Here is a 27553-nt window from a genome sequence, read left to right on the forward strand (position 1 = left end):
CAAATCCCTGAAGAGTAAATAAGGCCTCAGAAGTTTGTATCTGCTTTTGAATAAATGATATTTTTCAGTAATCAGTGTATAGGTTTCTGAAGTTATGCAGGGATCATCCTAATTACTGGATTTGTAGATGTGAGGTTTGAGTATTGTGTAGGATGGTGCTCCAGCTGCCTGTGAAAGACTACAATATCTGATGAAATCCATTCTCGAGTCTGTTTTAACACATGGCAAATATTAACATTTGCCTGTTTTTGTATAATTGATGAAGTTTTAATCCAATTAAATTAAATTGTATGATTCTAATCTACCTACTTTATCAATTGAATAAAGAACCAACTCCTAGGCTACAAATCCCGTAAATACAGGTTGCCAAATGTTAATGAGCTCTAGGGATTTTATTACTGATAAGAATTTTTGAAATGCCTTTAATTCTTTCAAAATTCTGTATATGCCAGAGTAGCCATTCAATAAAGAAAAGAAATGTTGCATACAGTAATTATGATATTTGGGCACACAACATGGATGCAGATATCTTCAAATGGCTTAGCTCTACTTACTTGCCAAGTATTATATGTTTGAAGAAAAAGGGAAAAACCTACATCTAAGGAGCGAACATTTCCTGTGCAGCACAGTGCTCTTCTGCAAGAGGCAGGTAATTATAGGACAGCACTGGTCCTGAAGCAGTATTCTTCTAAATCACTGGTGAAAGTTTTCAGTGACACTACCAAAATATATGGATCAATTGGAAGATATATTTTTCATCTTTTCGTGGAGTTGCCATATCTTCATTATATACCTGTTCAATACAATAAAACCAAAAGCTGGGTCAGACACTGGCTCTGTGAGTGTCTGCACTGCTCTAATGCCTGTGTTTTTGGAGTGCTATTGCAAAATAGTTTTCTCCAAAACAAACCTGCTATAGAGGGTTTAGCATTAATCTTTGGGGGTATAAAATATATTGTATAGATTTGGTATCATGGATCAGTGCTCAACTTGCTTCCATTTATTAGTCAAATACAACAGCAAAGCAGTTAGTTTTCCTGTAAAGACAATATTGGTCCATAGTGTTAGTCTTAGCTCACCACTTTTAGCAGTGAATTTGGAGCAGAAGGATGTTTTCATGCCTATCTGAATTGACAGCCAGCAGAAAATGTCCAGTTCAGAACAGATGTTTTGTCTTTGCATGATGTGTCTATTCTTTGCCAGCTGCCCAAAATAATGAACCAATTAAAATCTAACATCTCTCTTATAAGTAGAGCCCAGTAAAGATACAAATATTTAAAAATTGTGCTTTGATTTTATTCAATCAAAATCTTAGATTATTTTAGAGGAAGACAACTAATTTATTTCTTTCAGTTTGTTAATAACACTTTTGAGATGACAGCAGCTCTAAAAAATATTTATTCAATTGTCTTTTCACTTCCAGAGGTCTTTATTTTTGATATTTCATTCTGTTTACATCTACATATATTAACCCATAGAGCATGTAATATATGGTGTCTTCTTTTTTAAAGTGCCTGACTGCATTACTCTCTGTACTCTCATTTCACTAACAAATGCTGTTTCCCTGCCAGTGAATCATAAGTTCTCAATCACCCTCAATAACACCACAGCAATATCATGTTTCCTGTGTTATCTTGCATTAATGCAAAGTCTGCTCCAGCCTGACCATGAGCTAATGATTACTTTGCAGTGAGCACTGGTTTGAGAAAGGGATCAAATCAAATAATTCTGGGAGTTCCCTTTTGACCCCAAACACTGGGATTCTAGTGTTTCTTGAAAATGTGAGCTGACAGCCTGTAACATGCTTTTTTTCTTTTTGCTAAGACTAAGGCTGAAGTAATGAGTTTATGATATGTAAAAAGGAATAATGTAGCAAATGATGCACCAGTTAGCTCTAAAGCCTAAAAATTATGAGATTTTTAAGTGGAACTTTATATTGGAAAGATATATTTAGGTCCACAAGAAGCTCCCCGGGAAGCTATACTTACCACCTATATTTGCAAACCCTTTAGTACAGAGTACTAACTATTAGATTATGGGTATTTAACCAACCCAAAAAACCCAACCAGCTACTGTGTAGATAAGTCAGGTGTAACCCATCCATGTATGGTCTGTCAATATTTCTTTATAGTCTATTTTTATATAGAAAAGCAAAGTGCCTTAGATTTAAAGTGCACTCAACCGGATGTGTGAAAGAAGGAAGTAAGTTATTCCTTATCAGAAAAGAGTGAATGAAATAATTTCCTCATCTTATATGGGAAGCTGGGCTTCCTTTAGATTAACTAACTGTTCCTATTTTTACAGTACTCCAGGTAACTTCATGGCAGGCACGAAAGGAGCTGGATTCCGAGCTCACTTCTTCAAAGTGGTGCCAAAACTGAAAGGCTTTGTAAAGTAGCTACTGATCAAGGCCTCCCTTAGTAAACACTTAATATTAAGGTGGTGGATAGTGTTTAGTGGGCTAGTCATGTATTCATGGCCAGTCATGTCCTTAAGAGTTTCAGCATGTCAGAAAACCCATATCCTGCATTTAAAACAAATGCTTGGAAAGTTAATGTTAGGAAAAGAATTATCTAGCTCTGATCTGGGAGAGTGTGTTCAGTTCTTTCGGACCTCATTTTTCTACTAGAGATTTTCCCCAGTCCCTGCAGCATGATGTTAATAACCCTAATCAGACTGGGAGACCAAATTAATTTTTAGTTGCACTATCATGCAATTCCAAATTCCGTGGAAATGCCATTTTTTTTAATGTTAATCTCTCAGCTACATTGCTTGTAGGACTAGTAAAGGCTGGGTATGCAAAGCTGGAGGAGCTGCACTCCTACATTAGCAACTGGCGGGCAACCTCTCACAGGCTGATATAGCTGGGTGCCATTTGCTCCTATTCCAAGTAAATGGGGGAGCTTCCATCCCTGGCACCTTCCTTCCCAGTTCCTCCCAGCTGCAGTTGCCACACCAAATTTGATCCCAGACAAAACCGTTTCAGCCTCCACTGCTGAGAAATGGTGAATCAACAACCCAGAAAGTCCCTGTCTTCCTTCAGATCTTGTTTAACAGCGAGTGTTTTACGCAAAGGGCAATATGTTCAACAATAGGAGTTGCACTGATTCACTGTACAGTGGCCTAAGTCCTTATGGTGAGAGCGATGTTTAAGAGAAGGGGGAAAATGTGGCTTCAAATCGCTTTGGGAAGAGAAAGTCTGGGCCTGTCTCTTCTACATCTTAAGTGGAAGCTCTGATACCAGAGACTTTTTTCCTCTGCAGTACAGCCTTGATTTTTGTCTCACAGGAGAAAACAAATTCTGAGGTGTTTTGGGCTGAGCAAAACAATTATTTGTGTTGTACTTACCCTTTTCTTGAAATCTACTGGCACCTCTTATTAGTAGATCTAATTAGAAATTATGGTTAATTTTGTCATATGTATACTTGCCTAAGAACTGGTGGAATTCATCACAACAGACCTCCATTTAGTTCTCATAGTTATGCTCATGCATAGCCTGTGAACATTTTTGCAGCTAGCTGTCTGGCTAGATGGTTCAGATTTACAAATTTCAGAGGTCATTCATGGAGAAGTGCAATCTCGGGTAGCCTTTCACAGCCTGCCCAGCACTAACTCATCATACCACCAAGGGACAAGTGCCTCACGAGGAGATGAGTTAGCAGGTGACTGGAGCACGTAACTGTCAATCCACATTTTACTGAACAAATTTTACTGAGACAATAAAGCATCTTCAATTTTTCTTTCTTCATCCATTTAGGAAAATCGACGGCATCAATGTAGAGGAGGATCACATTGAGCTGACAGAAGAGGGGCGGCCCGTGCAGATAAGCACCCGCAAGCCAGCGCTGTGTGAATGCTATTGCTGTGGGCTGCCCAAGCGCTACATCATCGCCATAATGAGCGGTCTGGGCTTTTGCATCTCCTTCGGAATTAGGTGCAACTTGGGTGTTGCCATTGTGGAAATGGTGAACAACAGCACTGTTTATGTCAATGGGAAACCAGAGCTGCAGGTGAGAAAGCATCTTTCTTTCACTCTTCCAAGCAGATCTTGCTGCAAAATCATTGAAGTGCCACATAGCGAAGTAGTGTGTATATGCATATCAAAAATCTGAGGGAGGGAGACACGAGTCTCGATTTGCACAGATGTGAAAGTACTTAATTCCTATTTATGTGATGAAGTCACATTAAAAATCTGTAAAATCATAGAATCATAGAATCAACTGGGTTGGAAGGGACCTCTGAGGTCATCAAGTCCAACCCTTGATCCACTACCGCCGTGGTTACTAGACCATGGCACTAGGTGCCACATCCAGTCTCATCTTAAAAACCTCCAGGGACGGAGAATCCACCACTTCCCTGGGCAGCCCATTCCAATGCCTGAGTACCCTCTCTGTACAGAATTTCTTCCTAATATCTAACCTAAACCTCCCCTGGCACAGCTTAAGACCATGCCCTCTTGTCCTACTGATAGCTGCCTGGAAGAAGAGACCAACCCCCACCTGGCTACAACCTCCTTTCAGGGAGTTGTAGAGAGTGATGAGGTCTCCCCTGAGCCTCCTCTTCTCCAGGCTAAACAGCCCCAACTCCCTCAGCCGCTCCTCACAGGACTTGTGCTCAAGTCCCTTCACCAGCCTCGTTGCTCTTCTCTGGACCTGCTCCAGCACCTCAATATCCTTCCTGAACAGAGGTGCCCAAAACTGGACGCAGTACTTCAGGTGTGGCCTCACCAGCACTGAGTACAGGGGAAGAATCACTGCCCTGGTCCTGCTGACCACACTGTTCCTGATACAGGCCAGGATGCCATTGGCAATGAGGCATTGGATTATCAACAGTGTGGACTGCTGCCTAGAGGTGATTCAGAGCTAGGTACCAAGCTATTTTCAAATTTGCAGTAGATGGCATATGGTCCACAGCAGATGCTTACATACCTTTATCAATGCACCCAAGGAACTGCATGTTCAATCCATACCTTAGTTTTGCCTGTCCTGCCTTGGTATATGGCTGTGAAGTCATGAGTCTCCTAATGGACTTTATAAACTTGAATCTTTACATTTGCTCTACTTGCTGACTTATTTTTTGATGTCTTTTTAATATTTTTGTCCTAACAAATTCACAGGAATATTGACTCTTGAATGACATGCTGTGCAATTATTCATCAGCTTTTCTCCCAGATATTTTAACTTTTGGTAAAGAAAAGTTCAGAAGGCACCTATAGTAAATTACCTAAGTTAAAGGTACGCCATGACTCATGATGATAGGAGCTTTTGATCTGCAAAGATCAGAGATGATGCTTATGATTCTAGGACTCGGGTTTAAATGAATCTTCCTTCCCTTCCCACATTATGCCACGACCAGTGTTTTACTCTCTCCTTCCTAGCTATCAAACAGAGTATTTCTAATCAGACTCAATAAACCCCCAAAAGATTAACCAAAGTGAATGAAGAATTTCTTAGTGGGGAGCAGCTCTGCGGAAAGGGACCTAGGGGTCCTGGTAGACAACAAGACCGATGTGAGAGGACAGGGTACTGCTGTGGTAATGAAAACCAACGGAATGCTGGGTTGCATCAGCAAGATCATCACCAGCATAGATAAAGAAGCCATTATCCCACTCTACTCAGTACTTGCCAGGCCACACCTGGAATACTGTGTTCAGTTTTGGTCCTCCCTGCACAAAATAGATGTAGACAGGCTGGAGAACATCCAGAGAAGGGCCACAAAGATTAATAAAGGACTGGGAAGCCTGCCATGTGAGGAAAGGCTGAGGGGGCTGGGCTTGGTCACCTTGAGAAAAGAAGGCATAGAGGAGGCCTTATCATCACACTCCAGTATTTATTATTGTGTTTCTTTTGCCAAGAAAGAACAAAACAGACAGTCCTTGAGATCCACCTTCCAACCTGGTATTCCATGGTTCTATGATCCTAGTTCTTCCTCAGCTGCAATTTCCTCTGACCAGCTCCTGCTTAGACTTGCTGCTTGATTTGTATTTATTCTTTATAATCCCTGCTCCCTGTGATCCTGCTGGGATTTCACAGTTCTATACTTAACCCTGAGGCAAGAGAAAGGATGTGCCTGCATAGGCTGGGAGGCTCAGAAGAGGTATTTTCAGGAAATTGGGATAAATTCCTTTCACAAGTCTAAACTTATACTATTTGGGCATGAGCATCTCCTGAATCAGAAACTTTTTCAATGTCACATGGTCTTTCTGCCTTCAGAAATTAACACTACCTAGAAACTCATCTGGAAATCACCAGCAGAAAATTAGGTATTTATACAGAAGTGTAACTCAACACAGGAAAGTGGGTCTCTTGTCAAAATGCATGTTGATGAGGAGGGAAAACATTTAGCCCTCTGTAAACATGTCTGGCTAATTAACGCCATCTTTCTCTCTGCAGGTCAAACAATGAGCTGTTTTTTAGTTTGTTTGTTTGGGAGAAAAAAGCACCTTACTGGGAAAAACTGTTCTTTTTACACACAGAATGTAATACCCAAAATGAGATGTTAAGGTTTATTACTATAGTTGTCATTTCTCTGTGGTATTTTAGTGACAGTTTTAATCCTGAATCCAAAGGACATTTGTGCTGCTTCCTCAGATCATACTTAGCCACCTTTCCCTGCCATGTGATTAGCATGAAAATGATCATGAAGCAAAACACAGTTTTTTACTGCTTGAAAAGAGTTCTTCAGAACTGAGGGCTCATTGAGAAAAACTTGACACTGACCTTACAATAGTGTGTTTATACTGAGCCAGGCCCTTTCTGACCTCAGAGAATGGAGGGCAGTAAGGGCACCTTGGATCCACCTTCCTTTTCTTCACTTGCTCTATGTTTTGCCCTGGGATTTGGCTATCCCTCTTCTGAACAAGGTATGTCAAACAAGGTCATCAGAAAACAGGGAAATCCTTATTCAGGAAGAGCTTTGAGAAGACTGAAACTGCTTAGTATTCAAAGATGAGGAAAGTGCTTCTCTTGGCTGCAGGCATTTTTGTCTAGGAACCACCTATGACCAGCCTATGGGTGGCCTTTTGCATCCAAATCCAGCCCTACAACTGGCATCACTTTTAATAAAAAATAAACTAGTCAGTAGCTAGTGTTACCTAGTTTTATTTTCAGATTTCCTTGTCTTCAGGTCTTATGCCCTTCACCCCCCACCTTCTCTGCTCCCATGCCACTTAGTGCTGATTGTGGATGGTCAGAGTTTGGCCTGACAGGGAGAACCATGGATAAGTCTGACCAGGAGTTGAGTCCAAAGAACTTAAGCAACCTTGATAATCTTGGGAAAATAGATTGAAATCTAGCGATAACATCAGGCTGGAAATAAGGAAGGGTTTGTATGGATTATTGGACTACAGGTCCAGTGATGAGTCACTGACACACAGGGATAATGGTCTGACTCACATTCCCAATACAATCAGTCCACCAGAACAATTGCTCAAGATCACCAGTGTTGGATATACTCTCAATCTCCTGCTCTGATTTGCCATAGGAATATGACTGGAGTCACCAGGAAAGGCAAGTCATCCCAAGGTTGAGAGATTCTGTGACAACAAGGTGTTGGAGCACAAGGCAGGTCACTAGAGGGAAAGAAGTGAATAAGAACAAGCTGGGGAGCTTATGTGCCAGAACAGTGGAAAACATGAATTACCAGTTTGCAGCACCTGGTCATTGTTATTTTCATCTTAAAAGCAAGGATAGTGAATGGCACTATAATACCTAGTGAAGCACCATTGAAAGGCTTCACGTCCTTCTTATAACTCTGAGCAGGCTCAAAAGCAAAGGTTTCAGGATGAAGTAGCCCAGGGGGAAGCAGTGGCAAGTGGCAAAGATGAAGGTCCAATGAACCCTTTCCCCCTCTTATCCACTCAACTGAAAGCTAAGAAAAAAAGCATCAATCTCACATGGAAATCAGATATCCTTCTGCCTTAACTGGGGGTTTCAAGCTCAGCAACCCTAAGCAGCTAGTGTAAAGAGGCTGCCTTTATTTGGAGGATGGTGTGACTTCCATGTGACTTCCAAACAATAGTTATCTTTCAGTGAGTATGCTTCATTTTACAGCATTTTTCCCATTTCCTTTAAAGACAGCCCAATTCAACTGGGATCCAGAGACCGTGGGACTCATTCATGGCTCTTTTTTCTGGGGTTACATTGTGACACAAATTCCAGGAGGCTTCATTGCAAACAAACTGGCTGCTAACAGGTAAGAAAAAAATAAGCAAAAGAATTAAGCTTTAGAGCCTGATGACTGTTTTACAATTCTGTTTAAATGATGATTAGCAAAATAGTGAATTAGTGTGTTTCAGAAATGCACATTTGAAACTGAACATGCAGTATTTATGCCTATAATTAAAAATGGAACTCAATTTCCATTATAAGTCTATTGGTGATTCTTCCAATTTAACTGGTTCATCTCAAATATTTATACATTTCTTCTCTAAACAATAATGCTTTCTGGAGAGTGTTAGGAAAATCACACAATGGTTGTAGCATTAGTCTTTCAGAAATTGTCTTAGTGCCTTTTAGCTCGACTTAACACCAAACAAGAATTGTCCAACAAAATCTGACCTTTCTGCTTTAAAAATTCCATGTGGACTGAAGCTAGGCATGAAGGAATTGCAGAGCTATTTATGTTCTGAAGCCACAAATCTATCCTAGTGCACACAAACCTCCTGGATATGGCTGGATCCAGTACTGGCTGTAATTAGGATTACACAGAACTTGTAATAGAGCCTCATGATTTCTGTTTGGTGACCTTTGAGCATCTATACAGATTTCTTTTACGATCAATGTGTTTGTCAGCTGCTTTTATTTTATTTTATTTAAATTCAACTGCTTTAGAAAATGTGAGTAAGAAAAGTGGTTAATTTTGTCAACAGTAAATTTGCGTTTGGGCTTTACTTCAAAAAGTCTTAAGAACTTGGAACATGATCTCTCAGAAGAAAGAGGGAGGTTGTCTGAAGACAGCTGGTTATGAACGAGCTCATGAGATGTGCATGTTCAGGGCATTTGGGATTTTTAGATTAAAAAACCAAAATGATTAGTACTAATTTCATTCTCTGCAAACAAGATGTGATTTAGCTAAAAACACTGTCAGAATTGGAAAAGTCTTTAGCACCATTTATATATTGTTTTTCCCCAAATGAGTCCTTTGCTCTGCATTCTGCAAAGAGCTATAGGGGTTACAAAACTGTCTGGATGTTCTTCCCACCAGATATCCTTGCAGAAATTACTCCAGAATAGAGTCATCCCATAGAATTGCCCAAACTGTTCAGTCCCAAATCCCCTCTGTCCATAACCAAAAGTTACTCAGAGTTCAGTTTGCACCGTTTCTTCAACACTGTTAGCATCCTCAATTATTAATTTCTCTACCATATAACAGTGCCTAAGCAGAGTGTTTTTCCATCTGACAAATAAGACAAACAAATTAGCTAAGCTTAATAATTTCCCCAGCCTTTCTAGTCTTGCCACCAGCTTTTGCAGCAGAAGGACTTTAAAACACAGATGTGCACACTGTGGTTGAATAATTCAGCATATTATTTGTTTGGCTTTTGTTTCCTTAATTTACTTGCAAACAGTAAAATCAACCATGTTTAGACTGTAATTTAATGTATTCTGTCAGCAGACTACTTCCTTAAGTGCATGTTTCCAACTCAGTCTAATGCTCCACTACAATATTACATTATAGATTTGACTGTTAGAACTGGATTTAGGAGTAGAATTTGCTGAGGAACAAAAATAGCTCAAAAGCTGAGCTCGAAGAGAATTTCTACTTGCAGTAATAGGATTCACAGGTCTGGCTAAGTCCATGTTTTCCTTTATTCCTTGTTTACCCAACCAATTTCAGCTTAGGTAGATTCACTAGTGGTGCCAAGTTGTTGTTTCAGAGGGGTTATTTGCTAAGACACAGGATAGGAAACCAGTAGTTCTGGGGCCGGTGAACCCACCATCCCTAGAAAGACAAATGCTGTCTTTTGTCTCATCTGTACTCTGGAATTGAGACTCTATCCTACTACTGACCTTGCAGACTTAGGCAAAGGTTCTTTTGCCATCTGTTTAAACTGTGCAACCCTGAATATACATGGACGCCTCCACCCCAGGCAATTCTCTATTGCACATAATTATCTGTAATAATGTAGGATTCAAATGGATCTCAGAATATCTGAAAATATTGAGTGCTTTATGGTTTTGCAGCAAAACCATCTAACACTATATAATTTGCTCTATGCATTCATCCAAATTTATGTAAGTCAGCATTCCATCAAAAAGTTCATGAATCACTTAGTGACACCATCCCTTTGACTTGCTGCTTATCCTCAAAGATGTGACTAAATGTAATTTTATCATTGTTTGGTGTATACATGAAAGACAAGGCACCTCTTGATATTGGTGTTTAGTAAGAGCACCCTGCTGGGCAGAGGAGTCTGTTGCTGAAGAAGTCTGTTTTGATCCCAAAGAGGTCTGAGGATCATGGTAGTCAGGAGAGAAGAATATGTTAATGAAGTGAAAAGAAACTGGAATATTTTTGGTCAAGGTGGAGACCAACTTCTTTGGGACAAATGGCAGTGAACTGCTGAAAAGGTGCTGCCTCTTTGTGGAAACAATACTCAGCCTTTTATATAGTAGCAGAAGAGTGACTGGTTCTGACTCAGTATAAATGATGCATTTATAACCCAGGCATATTAACAGCTGGTGTTAAAAGAAGTAGCAGAGTTCGGAAACTCAGTCTTCAGAGCTACCTGTTTGGATAATTAAACACATTCTCTTTCTCGGAGTTTATTCTTTCACATGTGTATTAATTTACATGATTTGCTGTAGTTCCATGAGTCAACAGCATTATGATAACAGACCTGATATTTCTATTAGTGGTAAGAAAGCAAGGTGCAAAAGTCTTTTCTTCACTGATCATAATAGATAAGTAATACTTATTTCTCAGTTAAATGTTTACTTGGCTTTGAAAGCAATCTTCTCAATGTCAAGATATGACTGGCCTTTTTATTCTAGTTCATATTTTCAGATTGGTTTCTATATAGTTCCCTTGTCACTTCTCTCTGCCAGCCCACTCAGCCTCTTTGCTATCGTGCTCATCTGTTTAGTGCTTTCTTGTCACTGAGATAATGAGTTGGTTTTGTCAATAGGTGTAGAGAATTTAGATAAAACAATATTGATCTCTGACTGTAGATTCCTCACACTATAATACTACCGGTAATCCTACAGCAAATACTAAGACCAGAAAAAAAAATGAAATCACGTGTATTTCCTGTGAATAAGTTTTCAAAAAGAGACTGAAAGGCAAACAATTGAAATCCTTATTAAAAAAAAAAAGGGGGAATTGAAACAAAAAGTTTTAAAAATTTTAAATATTTTGAAGTGGAAAATGATAAAGAGTTATCCATAATAATATTTGTTTATGTCTTTGCCAGAAAAAATCAAAATGGAGAGAAATACTGCTGTTGTGCAAACCACAAGATTTCTGATCAAATATCTGTCTAATACGATTCATGTAACAGAAGGAAGCTTAACTTGTCTTCCTGAAATGCCACACACATAACAAGACAATTCAAAGCTTATTAAATGTCACTGAATTTGAGTTGTTTGAAAAACAAACATGAATTACAGTTCACAAACAGCAGCATGCTGGTAGCTAATATGAGTGTTGCTAGGAATTGAGGGCCCTGAACAAAAGAGGCTGCTTTATTCCCAGGGTGTCACCTTGAGTCTTGGAGCAAGGCAGGGCAGCTTTGGGTTGATGTCCCATGTCCTTGTGCTGTGGTCTGCAGGGCCACCAACTGCTGCAACTTTCTAGCTGCAGAATAAAAGGTCTCCCATACAAAGGCTGTCCACAGGGAGCCAGGCATGGCTGCTTGCAATTGCAGACAACACAAAGAAGACAGTAAACTACTGAAGATTGGTAGTAATCCATTCAATTTAAATGGTGCTTGGCAATTGTGGAGAACTCTGACTGCCAGTTCTGATATTTTTCAGTGCTGTAACAGGATCTCAGAGGGGATCCTCATGTATATCAACTTCCACAGATGCCGTAGTAATGAACTCCTAATGTTCAGAGCATTCATGACACAGCTATTGAATGAACCCCATTCATTGCACAGAAAGGAAACTTGAGGCTTCACTCAGCCAGATGTGAAGATATGTGAAATCTAATCAAGCAAGTACAGCTCATTCCTACTAATGGTAGTCATTTCAGTGATGGTTCCAGCTGGTTTTTCCCAGCCTCTTTCTTGGTTTCCAATGATTTTTTTCATGGTGCAGCAGTCTCATTTTTCAAATGAACTTCCCAGATGTCCTTTCTGGGCACAAGCTGAGAACCCAGGGATACTCTTCCCTTGCATTGCAGCATCAGTGCCTGGCAAACCCAGAGCCTGTGCCATACTGAAACGACTGCCTTGTAGTCCAGCTGTCTTCCATGTCTAGTGTCACTGTTGTTTATTATTGACACTGGGTACTAAGTGTGCACCACTCTTCAGTTAAATACGGGAAAGCCCATGTTCGTGTCAGGAAAAGCTCCCACAGACTGTGGTGAGTGCAGCAGACACAGCTTTGAGTGCTACCCTGGGGACCTCTGTGTAGCCTGCACTTTCAGGACTGCTGCTTGCATTCATTACCATTACACAGAGGTTTCTGCTGCCTGTTTCTCTAACAGGTGCTAACCTTTGGGAGGCTGCAAATGATTTCCCAAAGGTGCTGAGCCCCAGGTACATTTAGATCCTCAATTGACTTAATACCCAGCTGCAGCAAGTGCTCTTCCCAAGCAGGGTAACAAAATGTTTATATCAGAGTTTTCCCAGAATTTGTCTTGTAGAAATGTCCCTTCTATGTCATAGTCATAAAGAACATTTGTAGCTGTTATTTAGAGAAGTGATGTTGGAAAGGAATTGATCTTAAGCAGCCCTGTTACCCATTCTAGCAGCAGCAAGTGGAACTAACCAGCACACTCCCATGTTCACAGAGGCACTTAAACCAGGCCTTACCTAATTTAAGCTAAATCCTCTTGTTATAACAGAATTTAACTACTACCTGGGATAGCAATACTTCTCTCAAGTCAGGATTCATATAAACAGTACCTCAAGGCCTCCATTACCTACATCCATATCTAATCCTCTTGATACAAATAGAAGTCCAGCACCTTTGTTTAAGCATGTACAAAAATCTGTTCCGTTCAGAGAAGAAAATGTATAGACCACCTGAGTATTTATCCGCTTTTGACAATAAGGGGGCTTTACACGTATTTGGGTTTTGAGATGGTGGCAAGTGTAATTGTCTCTGCAACTGTAACTGAAAACAGTGTCACTTCTGAAAAATAGACAATAATTGTATTCCCTTTCATGGTACTTTTCTCCACAGGGTATTTGGAGCAGCTATCTTTCTAACATCTACACTGAACATGATCATCCCTTCTGCAGCAAGAGTGCATTATGGCTGTGTGATGTTTGTAAGGATTCTTCAAGGTCTGGTGGAGGTAGGAGCACTCACCATTTTGGTCCTTTCAAACATAGTTTGTTTTTTAAGATTTGGTTCTAAAACATTGTAAGATCTTTTTGATCAAGCTTTCTGATCAATCTACAGTTTAACTTGTTACTTATTTTTAGATGATAACTTTTTAATCATGCTGATTTATACTTTTAAGTTTACTTACAAGTAAAGAAAAAATTATGTTTCTGGTGCAGCAGTTCGAGCTATTTTAGTTTACTTGTGTCATCCACTGTGTATACTAACCAGCATTTTTACCTCAGAATGTATGTATTACAATTGAAGTAAAAAGTAATCAAGATCGGTTTGACATCTTCATACCCAAACAATTGAGCTCTTCCAAACTTAACTAACCCTTCCTACATCATTCCGTGATGACAAACAGCTAGACAGTATGGATAGTATAAGCAACTACAATACCCTCAGGCACATGGTGTAACTCTTGGGAATGGTCCTGTGCAGGACCAGGAGTTGGACTTGATGATCCTTGTGGGTCCCTTCCAACTCAGCATATTCTGTGATTCTGTAATACTTTAAGTGGAATGCAGTGAAAGCAAATCATATGATGTGTGAAATGTCTGCCAGGGCGTCACCTACCCAGCCTGCCATGGGATGTGGAGTAAGTGGGCTCCGCCACTGGAGAGGAGCAGGTTGGCTACCACATCATTCTGTGGTAAGTTGATAGTTTATGTGGTTTATGTAAGTACATATTCCTATTGGATTTATTTTATTAATTTCATTATTTGAAAGAGAAATACAAACCCTCTGCCCTTTGCTACAATTGACTTGTACTCTAAGCTCAGGAACCTGAGTCCTTTTTGTTTAATATGTCACCATTTTATCATTTGAAGCCAACACTTGTAATGGCTCTCATAGTAAACTAAAATGGGTCTAAAGGTGTCACATGAAAGAAATTACACTGTATTTTTTTATCTGCTCCATCCTTAGTGATTCCGTTTATTATACATACTGAATGGATGCTCCTAAACAAACACATACTCAGAAATTATCTTAAAGGGCTTTAGGCTGGCTTCTCAATATACTGCAGTGGAGATGATGTAACTTCTCGCCAGTAGCCGTTCTGCTTCATTCTGAGTTATGATCAAACACGTACTTTGGCCTTTTCTCTGAGTCCCTTTCCAATGCTGACAGCTGAAGATGAATGTCTGTAGGAGAAAATGTTCAATAGAAAATGTAAAAATCATAGAAAAAAGTCCATCAGCGGTGGAGTTATAAGGCTAGGGAAAATATAGCACTAAAATATGAGATAATGGATAAAAGGAGGAGTGAAGCAAGAGGAAAAATCCCATGTTTGTATATTATGGGAATTTTATTTTTATTACAGATTACTTCAGGATTTAGTGATTATTTAGGTGTTTCCATTTTCTGCGGAAGAATAGATCAAAAGAAAAGTCTCTCCACACTCAGAGCTCTCTCCTTGAAACCCTAGCACTGGATATAGAAAGATCCATCCTTCAGCTCAACACCAATTTTAGTGGCTACAGATCACTGAGTCTTGCACTTGAAAGGTGCATAGGAACAGTGGAAAAATTAGGAAACCCCATATTAACCAGGTTCCTGGTTTCTCTATCTACATTCCGGCCTGGGGCTTTTCTATTGCTGTAGGAAAAATGAATTACATGGAGATGAGGAGAAGGATCACTGTGAACCATTGCAGAGGAATATTTGTTAATGAGTAGATCATTAACAAGTGTTTATTAATGAAGTATGTAATACTCTCAAAACCACAAGTATCTCATTTCCTAGAATAATTCAAAGCAACACTCTTCACATGTGAAGCCACTGGCACTGTCTTGCACTGAAACCTGCTGTCCAGATTGCACTTAAATACTCATCTCTTTCTACAAGTCACTTGGAAATATATTTCTCTATTCTTATATATTTCCCAATCAGAAACCTTGGCACAGACCACATTTTTATCCTTTCTTTTCCCATCAATATTTGCCTATTTATTCCAACTGTTTGTTTATGCCTCTGATATGAACTAAACATGGCTACACAGACTCAGGTTTGGTTTGAACACTCTCTCCACCGCTAGCCCTCGCGTAGTCGTGGATCTAGAGCCATGACAAGAGCCTCCCTGAATATCTGCAATCATCAGGATTCCCTGGCACCAAGGAAGACTTCCAAAACTTGGGTCATTAGCTTCTCCAAAACTCACCTCATATACCATGGAGTTAGGTGAGATTTCCCACTCGAGTGCATACGTATAGCTTATGCCTCTGTGATGGTTTGTAATCAATCTTGGATTTGCAGATCCTATTTACCTACAGGGCACAACCCTTCTAACTGCAAAAGGAGACTGGTGATCTCACACCAACAAGGGTCAGTCCTTCCCACCACCCCAAGCAAATTTTGGAGCTTCCATTCAATTCTCCACATTCATAAAAAATCAGCCAAAAATGTCCCTCTGGTTCTTCCCCCATGAACACCTGTCTGGATCATCTGTTCTGAAAGCTAGGCACACCTATCATGACTGATATGTTTTACTAATCCATTTTCTCCTCAGGGTCTTATGCAGGTGCGGTGGTCGCCATGCCACTGGCAGGTGTGCTGGTACAGTATATAGGATGGTCATCTGTCTTCTACATTTATGGTGAGTTGCTTAACATGAAGAACCTCTGCCACTAGACTGGTATTGCCATCTGTTTACTTAAACCTGTCTAATAAGTATGGATCAAAGTTGTCTTGATGAATGAAGAGGTTGCAAATGGGTATTCCAATTTATTCTCTAGTTATTGCAGATTCTGAGAGCTTTCATTTTGCAATCATCTGTTACAAAAGGTTGTAAAATTGTCATGACCAGGCTACAGCCCATGGTCACCCAGTGACAGGGCTGGATGCAGTTGCAAAGGTTCCTCTGTAGCACAAACACTTGTGTGGTATCTGCCCCAGATGCACACTAACAGCGAACACCACAGCATATGCTGCTGAGGGGGAGCCCAATGCCTCTGAAAACTTCTGCCCCGAGAAATCTTCCCCATGCTGCCCATCTTCAATAAAGCAATGCCACCTCTACAAAGTTATGCCACTACACAGGTATGGCCTTGTTGCTGATCTGTGGTGCCTCATTCTTCCCCCCTCCAGTATGTGATAGAGCTGGTTCCAACCTAGCCTTGCATATAAGCAACCCAGTTAAGACAGGTTTTCTCTGTTTTCTCTGGAGATACAGGACACACCACACGATTTGCCAACACCATCTGATTGTGAAATCCCTTTATGCAGATTTTGATCATGTTATGGCCTGTCTGCTTTTTTCCTTTCCCAGGTTCTACACAGAGCTTTCCTTCTGCCTTTTCTCTGCCCTGTGCATAACATGTAATACAAGCAACAAAATGCTCAAATGCTTTGCCAGCGGGCATACAATATACACAGAGTTAGTTACAGTACTTTCTTACTTCCCTGGGCATAATTTCTGTGCGGGTTTGGTTTAACTGGCACTTAAAACAAATTTCAAGACTTGCAAATACTGAAGTGTAGCTTTATTGGCTTTTAAAATCAAGCTTTGCTATTCTGGCCTCTGCAGGAATGTTTGGGGTTGTTTGGTACATATTCTGGTTGCTTCATGCCTATGAGAGTCCTGCTGCACATCCAACAATAACCAACGAAGAAAGAATATATATAGAAACAAGTATAGGAGAAGGAGCTAGCCTGGCTAATGCAAGTGTAAGTAAAAAAAAAAGGCCTTTCTTGTTATAATTTGTGAGCACTTTGCACAAGATGAGCATAAGACTGGATGGATACTGTTAGCTGCATAAGAGTGGCAGAACTAGTTTCTGTTGATGTTTAAGGGCTTTTACTTTTATGAAAATTACAGGATCAGGTTCATGCAGCTGGAGAGGATGAGTACAGCAAGAGGAAAACACATAATGCTGTTTAAGCCCATGGCTTATAGAGCTTCCCTGACCTAGGGAGGGAAGGGATGGAGTGCGAGGGAAAACAACACATTCCGGTCTCCTGCTCTTGAGTAACTGTCATGCTTGTTCTAAAAACCATTAATGGATTTAACTAAACAAGAAACCTGGCTGCAGATGTTAATTTATCCATCTGCCTTTTGATCTCCTATTAAGAATCATTGCAAATCTGAAAGTTTAAGGACAGGTTTTCTGCCCTGCTCACTCTCACAGCAGCTCAGGTCCTTCCTTAAGGCTCCTTATCCTCTCTCTGAGAAGATCCTGGAAGATCTTGGAAACTTTGAGCTAAAATCTATTTTGCCATCAAACTTCTCTCCATTCCCTTAGGTAACTTATTTTTGCTAATAGTAAAAACCAAAGGTGTTTCTTGTTAAACTGTTCTTTCTTGGCTTTTAGTCTTGAACATTTTAGAACAAAGTAACTCCAAGCTTTTTCCTCTACATATTTTGGGTAATAACCTTGCTGAGAGTGTAAAATACCAGGCTCTGCTTTTGAGCATGCTCCTGAGATTTGGCTGAAGTCAATCAGGTCTTGGCTGGAAACACATATCCTTTTTCCAGATCATGGATTTTCCTTGCTGTATGGTGGTTTTAAAGCAAAGGACACCTTCATGTGTTCACACACAACTGCAGGCATGTGGCTGCCTGTAAAACACAGCTAACATTTTTTTTAAGAAAGGAGAATGTCAATGCATGTTGCCATAGCTACATATTTCACCTTATGATTTGAATTCTATTACAAATGAATAGGTCTCTGAAGTGTGTTTTATTCCTCTTGTATGGAGTACTGGAGCATAAATAAAAATTGAAAATGCCAAAATCAAGTTACAGAAATTAAATTCTCTACCACAAGCTTTTTTTTCTGAACTAAATTAATTAATTTGAAGCAGGTAGCTGCCTGTTGCTGTGCTACTGATGTCTCTCAGCTTGGATAATGCTCTTTTCACACTCCTTTCAGAAGAAAGTGTCAAACTGCATCATGCCAAAAGGTGGGGAATGACACAAGGTTTTCTCTAGTTTTTTTTTATTCTATTACTGATTCTGTTATCCCAATAGCAGGATTCCAGAAGACCTCATGTAATTTCGGTAAGCAGGGCAATAGTAGTGCAGTATTCGTCTTAAAAATCTTAACTATTCTAAGAAAATTTCTCTACCTGTTTTTTGCCATTAATTCAAGAGGTATATTTCACTTGCATTCTAAGTGATCTGCAATGTAAGTTGCATGCAATGTTCTGGATAGGCTTGATAATAAAAAAAACACTGGTCCTTTATTCTGCCTCTGTCTACTCAATTTTTGTGGCTTGTTTCCCTAGAAATTTAGTACTCCCTGGAAGAGATTTTTCACTTCAATGCCAGTTTACGCAATCATTGTGGCAAACTTCTGCAGAAGCTGGACCTTCTATTTGCTCCTTATAAGTCAGCCTGCTTACTTTGAAGAAGTCTTTGGATTTGCAATAAGCAAGGTAAATGTCTGGGATGAAGCGGTGACCTTCAGACCTCACCCTAGGAGATGCACCAGGGGAGGCTCAGGTTGAAAATCAGGAAGAATTCTGAACCACCTGAAAGGATGGTTAAGCATTGGAATGAGCTGCCCAGGGAGGAGGTGGAATCATCACCCTTGGAAGTGTTCAACAAATGAATGGACGTGGCACTTAAAACATAGAACTATGGTTTAGTTGGCATGGTGATGTTTGGTCAAAAGCTGGACTCGATTATCTTGGAGGTCTTTTCCAACCATAATGTTTCTATGATTCTATGCAGAGTATTTGAGGAGAAATCAGATAATTCCGGTAGATTCTTCCCAGAATTTTTTACCACCACCATTTCATTAAAATCACTATTGTTACAGTCCCTTTTCAAAACATGAATGAGGAATTCAGAATAATTGTTTCAGAAAAGTTTTCCCTTTTAAAAAAACATTCCTTTAACAAACCTACTTGCTATATGGTAATTATTTTCAAGCAACTCTATGGCTGATAATGATAACAAAGGTCATAATTATTTGTGCGTTCTGGGAGCACAGTGTGTCCAAGTTACAACATGGTAACTTGGATGACACCCTGAATGGCCAAGTACAACATACAGATGAAGGTCACAGATACAAGAAAAATTAGATTTGTTTATTCTGAACTGCTTTGCATTAATGCTGGAGTTGCACCCCCTCTGTACCTCACTAATTTAAAACCGACATAAAACTGACTGACTGTCAATGTAGTGAGGTTGTGCATTCTAGAAAGTAAACTCAAACTTATCACTAAATTACTGCTTCAAGGAAAGGCTTCTAGCAGATGTCATGCTGATCACTAAAATTCAGTAGCCTGGGGGACGTACTGGGTCTGATCCTGTTTGACATCTTCATTAATGATCTGGATGACGGGGCAGAGTGTGCCCTCAGCAAGTCTGCAGATGACATAAAACTAGGAGGAGTGTCTGATAGGTTATAAGGTTGTGCTGCCATACAGAGGAACCTTGGCAGACTGGGGAAATGGGCTGACAGGAACCTCATGAAGTATAATAAGGGAAAGTGCAAAATCCTGCACCTGGGGAGAAACAATTCCATGCTGGGATCTGCCCAGCTGAAAAGCAGCTTAGCAGAAAAGGACCTGGGAGTCCTGCTGGACACCAGGTTGGATATGAGCCAGCAGTGTCCCCTCGCAGTAAAGACTAATGCTATCCTGGCCTGCATTATGGAAAGGTCAGCAGGAAAAGGGAGGTGATCTTTACCCTCTACACAGCACTGGTGAGGCCACACCTGAAGTACTGTGTCCGGTTCTGAGCTCCCCAGTACAAGAGAGACATGGACATACTGGAGAAAATTCAATGAAGGGCCATGAAGATGATTAAAGAATGGGAACATTTCTCCTATGAAGAAAGGCTGAGAGAGCTGGGACTATTTAGCCTGGAGAAGAAAAGGCTCGGCAGGATTCTTATCATTATGTGAAAATATCTGAAGGGACAGCGTAAAGAAGATGAAACCAGGCTCTTTCAGTAGTGCCTAGTCACAGGTCAAGAGGCAATGGGCACAAACTGAAACATGGGAGTTTCCCTCAACATCAGGAAACACTTTTATACTATGAGGGTGACAACACTGGCACAGGTTACCCAGAGAAGTTGTGGAATCTCCATCCTTGGAGACATTCAGAAGCTGTCTGGACACATTCCTAGGCAACCTTCTCTAGGTGATCCTACTTAAGCAGAGGGATTGAAGATGATGACCCCCTGGGGCTTCTTCCAACCTCAACCACTCTGTGATTCTGGATGCTATGGAAATCTAAAGAAGATGAACATCAGTTTGTAGGCTGTAATCCCACAAGAATAAAAGTGCATGCATACCTTTACACATATGCTTATTTAATAATTTGTAAAATTATTAAATTATTGCCAGGTTTTATGCTGCACTGTCTTCAGTCCATATACAATGTGCAGGCGTTTCCTTCCTTTACACAGTGGCAGGTGGTGGGGATAGACTTTTTATTCAGAAAGGAGCTCCTTGAGAACCTGAATAACAAAAGTATATAAAAGCAGTTGAAAACCAGGATAGAGCACTCCAATAACAGGACACATAAGACAGGACTTTGTGATGTCTACAATAGAGTTTGATATAAATAGTCTTCTAACCAACTCTGTAGAGCAGCCATGGAAGACTAGGTATATTGATGATGTTTCTAAGGGGAGATTCTCACCTGTGCTCTGGTTTCTCCTCCTGGGCTGTAAGGAGATGTTTCTTCCATTACCCAACTTTGAGCATCAGATAAATTAGAGCAGTTTTCTTGTGCTCCTTTGTTGGTTACTGGAGAGAGGAAAAACTCCATCAGAGCATCCGCATCAGACTTTTTAGATAGAGTTCTCTTTTTAATCTTTATTATAGCTTGTGTCTCTTCCATTGCCTCTTGAATATGTATAAATATGCACAAATATGTAGCACTCTTTCTACTGTCAGGAAATAAATAGGAACAGAGGAAAACCCTACCTGCCCTTCTCTCCTTCAGGGAGGGATGGAGGGAGGAAGGCAGGAAGAGGGGAAGGAAGGAACCAGGTTAGTCCCAAAGAAAAGAAGGAAAGTGCCCAGGCTCTTTCTACTTCACTGGTGCCTTAGGCACTGGTCAACCATGCTGTGGTTCATATACTGCCCTTACTGAGAAGGTCTGGAAGGAAAACTTCTATTAACTGGACAAAAGTTTGCTGGAGTCTCTCAAGCTCCCAGAAATCCCTAAAGATGGGATAAAGTAGCTTAAGGTCACACAGGTATTAGCTGCAGTTCCTGTTGGACCTGCCTGAAAACCTCCCCCACAAGAATCTAAGATAAAAAAGTGTCCAATGGTGGTAAGGTGGAAAGAGGTGAAGGAAAGTTATGGTTCCTAATTTCTTCCCCCTAAGTCTTGAAGGAGGATGTGACCAGTAAGCAGTCATTTGTCTAATTGCAGGTTGGCCTTTTGTCAGCAGTTCCTCACATGGTCATGACAATCATCGTACCCATCGGAGGGCAGCTAGCTGACTTCCTACGGAGCAGGAAAATCTTAACCACCACCACTGTAAGGAAGGTCATGAACTGTGGAGGTACTATTGGATTCTGAAAATATGATATTTCAATTGTATGCTACAAATATAATAGTTAATTCATGTTTAATTTTAACAAAACAATTTATTCAAGATTGCATTTACAGCTGGTTAATCTGAAACATTAAATGGAGAGCTGATGTCTCATGGCATAAATCCTTATTCATATGAACATGCTTTTAAAAACGGAGGAGGCAAAAAGTCTGGTTAATAATTGAAAGGGCAATAGAGTAGTATGGTCAAATAGGCCTCATACTGCAAACTCATACAGAAAAAGTTAACCCTGTACCATGGTGCTGGAGAGACCCTTTCCCAGTGGATACAGTCTTGTAATAACTGGCGATGTTCCCATTTGATACTTCCAGCAGAACTCATCAGCAAGTTTAAGCTGGAAGATTTGGGACAAAAAAAATTTGAAGGATGGACAGGTTCATTTTTACTCAGCACAAAGTAATTTGTTTCCAGTTCAGTCACTGAACTGCAAAATCAGTGGCATCTACCTGTAAGGTTGATACTAAATTAGAGAAAAGATTTCAAGCCAGATAGCCTGTGGTGCAGTTAGTTGTCCACTGCCAATTGCTGGCTTACATTATTTATAGATGGTAGGGGCTGCTAGAAACAGAGATGCCTGCAATCAGAGATACCACGCAACTTGCCATGCATCTTCACAAAGGATGCTCAAATTCATTGTATTTCCAGGGCATAATAATAGTGTCATTAAAAAAACAAACCAGAAGGATTGTACTGTTACATATTAGAAAATGTGAATTTGCAGTAAAGACTGGAAGTGTCCTGTGATGCCCAGGGACATCCTATGGTGTTGGTAGCACACTTTTATGTAAAACACTCTTTTGTTCCTTTTACCAAGAGCATCTTGCATCACTACAACCATGAGAAATTGAAGGCAAGTGTTTTTCTCCTTTGCCTATGATGGTTTTGTGTTTGTGAATTTTCTGCCCTTTGCACAGAATCACTTTCTCATTGTTTTCCTGTACTGTTCAGCGAATTAACTTCAGCAACCGTTTGGGTCATTTACACAGCAATGAATGAGGAGTAAAAAAACCCCATATTCTCAAACAATAAATATACAAATATTCTGCAAATCCACAAAGTTCCCAAGTATGTTTAAGAATAGCTATAAGATGCAAAAGAATTCTGCGTCATTTTAAGCTTCTAATCTGGATAGTCCTTATTAGTATCTCCATGACCAATAGAAATTTAAATGTAATTCATTCTCATGTGTTTCATTTGAAGGATTTGGGATGGAAGCAACCTTGCTTTTGGTGGTTGGTTACTCTCATACAAAAGGAGTGGCCATTTCCTTTCTTGTGTTAGCAGTAGGCTTCAGTGGCTTTGCCATTTCAGGTAAGAATTACTCTTATTCTTGGTTTTACTGTTCCTGATAAAAGTGATGTTATTATCCTTGCTGTTCTTGCTGTCATAATTTCTATTATTATGTTTGCACTTAATGTGGCTACTTATGGGTTGTTCCCTATTTCTTCCCATATCAGAAGTAATTTACTTCAGAATCTATAAAACATTTTGCACACAGAACATAAAACTTTGAGAGAACCTGCTTTTTATTGATTGCAGTTTACATCAGCGTTCTGCTATTTTCTAATATAATTTTACAGAGTCAGTTGCCATTTTCTTCTTGTTTAAACTGTATCCCTAAAAGGAGAAAGAGAGAGAGAGAGAGAAGGAAAGAATTACTCTGCAATGAATAGCTGCGCAAGGGCTATCAGTTGCAATTCTGCCCCAAGCCCTAGTGGCTGGTTTCTGCTTTCTAGGTCAGCCCTCTCTCTGTTGTGTCCTACAACCAGCGCTTCTCCAGAACAGCTGTTTCTAACACTTTCATGGGTTTCACCATTCTCAGGCTGTTTTGTAGCACCATCAGTATCATCATTCCTAAAAAACCCAAAACTTTCTGTTGTGAAAATGGAAGGACAACATCTTCTAAGAAGACTGCCAGGAAGATGGATCTATTGAACCAAATTATCCAGAAAAATAACTGCTGGTCTTCAGTTATTTCAGGATTATGCAGATGGGAAGTGGTTTTATAACTCAGTTATGAGATCGTTGCATAGCAGGTCATTTCTCTTAATCAATTTTTATTGCAGGATTTACCCAGTAGTTCACTTCTTACTGTATTTAATACCATGCACTTGGAATTCATCATCATTTCTTGTGATCAACCTTAGTTCATATGACTAATTTTCATTATCTAAGGCATGACAATGCTCTGAGTATTTAATATTTGATTTTTAGTATTTGTTTTTATTTCTTAAAAAACTATGTACCCAGAAGACACACTAGTAAGGGTAATTATATTTTTCCTACTGGTTTATATTCTGCTTTTTTATCATGTTGTTAAACTGCTACTTACAATACCAAAAAGCATGTGTTAAAAACCATTACTACCTAAGTAAAAAAGATAGAAGATATTTTACTAATATGAGGTATTGATTTCTTAATTAAAAATATTTTCTGGGAGCACTGTTTCAGGACGAGAAGATGTGAGGTACAGACACTTAAAACTTTAAATTATATACAACATGATCTCCAGAGGTGGGGGAAAAAGGGAGCTTTGAAAAAGAATAGAGTTGCAATGTCTTCCATATTTATCACCAAGAAAATACTATTCTTCTTTCCAATACATATAGTAGCGGGGTTCCTGCCTTTTTCAGGCTCCTTCAGCCAGAATGGCTGTAGAAAGCCCTGTGGGCCTGGTAGAGCAACGCTGCATAGCTGACCGTTTTCTCTCATTTTTTGTAGGATTCAATGTGAATCACTTGGACATAGCACCACGTTATGCCAGCATTCTGATGGGGATCTCCAACGGCGTGGGGACACTGTCGGGAATGGTGTGCCCACTCATTGTTGGTGCAATGACAAAACATAAGGTAACATTTCTCCATGTTTTCTAGGAGAAACATTGGGTAATGCAATGAAAGTTAAGACATTTCAAAGACTGCTGGGTATTCCATTTTATCATTGGTCTCTGTAGCTATTTTCTGTTGCTGTTTGTTTTAAACATTCACTTTTGTAATACCATGGTGACCTGATTCTTAGCTATTATAAACTACTTATCTGTGTAGGGAGATACTATTTTATACCCCTGAGGCTGAGTCTCTGCAATATCTTCAGACAACTATGCAATGCTTATAGGGCTTGGGAAACTCCTCTACAATGCATCCCTGGTAGGGTTCCTAAGCAATCATTGATCTACAATAAGATTAACTTAGTTGTTAGAGAAATCCCTGTATTTCTAACACCATGAATATTTCACATGCAAGAGAGAAACTTCAACATGAGAAAAAAACCCAAAGAAATCCAAGTTTTCTTATTTTAGCTGTTGTTAAGGGAAGAAAAAAAGTTCTTCACAGTGATTATTATAAATTGTTTTATCAGCAACATCAGAAATCAAACAGTGATCACAATCTTTGTTCACTATACGCTAATTCATGGTGTAATTCAGAGAGTAATATTTCTTTTTACTGGAAACTTAATGAGACCTGCACCATTCTTTCAGACCCGTGAAGAATGGCAGAACGTCTTTCTGATCGCAGCCCTGGTGCATTACAGTGGTGTGATATTCTACGCCATCTTTGCTTCTGGGGAGAAGCAGGAATGGGCTGACCCTGAAAACCTCAATGAAGAGAAATGTGGCATAATTGATCAGGACGAGCTGGCTGAAGAAACGGAGATGAACAATGAAACTTTTGTAAGTCCAAAGAAAATGTATGGTGCTACCAGTCAAAATAGTGAAGTACAGAGAAGGGAATGGAGGAAGCAAAAGCAAGTAACTCAAGACATGGAAGAACAGACTTCTTACCATTATGAAAATGGAAATTTTCAAGATTTGTCTTAATACTTGAAACTGTAAGATTTGTATAGCATCTACTCCCATGACTCCTGCTGCCTAGCCACCCCAAATCATCAGGTATCCATGTTTATTCTCTTATTCAATTATGTAACATCTGACCACTTGGCCAGATTCAAGGGGTGATAGTTCCCTCCTAATAGTGTGGAAGAGGGCTCATGGCAATGCAACTGGGAGAAGTGATACTAAATCCTCTCCCAACCATCGTATGCCCTTGGAAGTGTTTCTGTGCCCATTAGCTGACCAGTCAGTAGGGCTCCTGCCTGATGCAAGCTGTAAGACTGACTGCAGGAGCAAGGAGTTCCCTCGTCTTCTCAACTGAACAGAGAAAGGACAATTCATATCAGATGGATCCATGGTGATCTGAGTAATCACTGGGGCTCCAGTGGTGTGACAGTCTGCTGCGAGTGACCCTGCTTTACCTTTTTAGGATTCCTCTAGATTGACATTTGAACTGCTTATTCCATGTCAAAACACTAGCTCGTGCTAAAAGATCAGAGTAGAGGGAAAAGCAGATTTATAACAGTCAGCTGTAATAAATTACTAATGGTCACTCAACAAGAGGGAGTGGAATATGTAGCATAAGTGGCATAGGGTTGCTTCAATTGTTTGTACAAATTGATTGAAAATCTTCTTTATATGCGTAGCCCACAGAGTCTGGATAAGGCAATAAAATGGATACTTGTAAAATTTCACCCCCTGCAAAGATTTTGTGCTGGCATGAAATAATTTTGAATACAAAATCAACGTTAGTGATGCAATAATATTACTCCTTATGAAAGGAAATCTTAGTCCTGTTTGGACTAGGATTCTCACTCAATTCATTATTGTGAAGTAATTTAAATATATTTTTCTAGTATTATACTGATAGAGTTCCTGGTCTCAACACCAACAGTCCTCATTTAGGTGAATGAGCTTTCTTACAGGAGTAAAGTCTTTAGTTCTGGGTCTGTAACTTTTCAATGCCTCAGTCTTGTTTTTGCTACAAATGAAGCATTGTACCATTTGAGAGTTATGAGGGTACCTATGTCCAGAAGTAATTCTCTTCTGTATATGTTTGACAGTATAAAGTGGCTTTAGCCTTTTTCTACCATTTTTAGAATCAACCAGTGGAGTATGCTGTGTCATCTCAAACAGTTAGCTGCAGCTCAGAGACTCATTGTAACATCAAAACTCTTTTCAGAATGGATAATTTCAGTAAGCTGTGTTTTAATTTGTCTCTCATCATGACTATTGCCTCATTAAACTCAAGTGAAAGCTATGATGTCTAGCCTACACTGTGCTTTGTGATGTTTCAGTATTATTGTTCTCATGTACCATATATAGCCACTGTGATGCACACCAGTTTTGAATATTTCTCATAAGCATTTTTTTATTTTTTTGAAGTGCAATTGAATACCAGGAGTGAAATTACACTTGTGCATTAATTTGAATCCACAGATGATTTATCTTCCCTACAAATGTAATTAAAAAGGGAGACTGGGAAGTTAGTTGATTCTCTCTTTGTGCCTCTTGTTTCTTTTCTACCCAGCAAAATCCAATCTACAACTGTATATAAATAAGATGGAAAGTGAGTTGAATGAATGCATGCCAAATTTGACTTCAGTGAAGACTTTTTAGTTGGTATGAGCAAATAATTTAATGATGGGGTATTGTTACGGTACAGCTCAATCCTACTTTGACAAAAATGCAGTTTATTAA

At 39.7% G+C, this 27553-nt stretch overlaps 1 protein-coding gene across 2 annotated transcripts in view; it reads left to right on the forward strand.

Moving 5' to 3' along the window:
* SLC17A8 (solute carrier family 17 member 8) overlaps positions 1-27553 on the forward strand; it is a 33251-nt gene extending 5698 nt beyond the window's left edge. For both annotated transcript variants that reach the window (XM_027679621.1, XM_027679622.1), the window contains exons 2-12: positions 3758-4010; positions 8075-8193; positions 13353-13467; positions 14064-14151; positions 16009-16095; positions 17026-17165; positions 18726-18875; positions 21837-21969; positions 23224-23334; positions 24745-24872; positions 25502-27553. In XM_027679621.1, coding sequence (XP_027535422.1) covers positions 3758-4010; positions 8075-8193; positions 13353-13467; positions 14064-14151; positions 16009-16095; positions 17026-17165; positions 18726-18875; positions 21837-21969; positions 23224-23334; positions 24745-24872; positions 25502-25840 — 1663 coding nt within the window. In that variant the 3' untranslated portion in view covers positions 25841-27553. The remainder of the gene's footprint in view (positions 1-3757; positions 4011-8074; positions 8194-13352; positions 13468-14063; positions 14152-16008; positions 16096-17025; positions 17166-18725; positions 18876-21836; positions 21970-23223; positions 23335-24744; positions 24873-25501) is intronic.

Source organism: Neopelma chrysocephalum, unplaced genomic scaffold (assembly GCF_003984885.1).
Source record: "Neopelma chrysocephalum unplaced genomic scaffold, ASM398488v2 Primary Assembly neopelma1_59, whole genome shotgun sequence".
Classification (NCBI taxonomy): domain Eukaryota; kingdom Metazoa; phylum Chordata; class Aves; order Passeriformes; family Pipridae; genus Neopelma; species Neopelma chrysocephalum.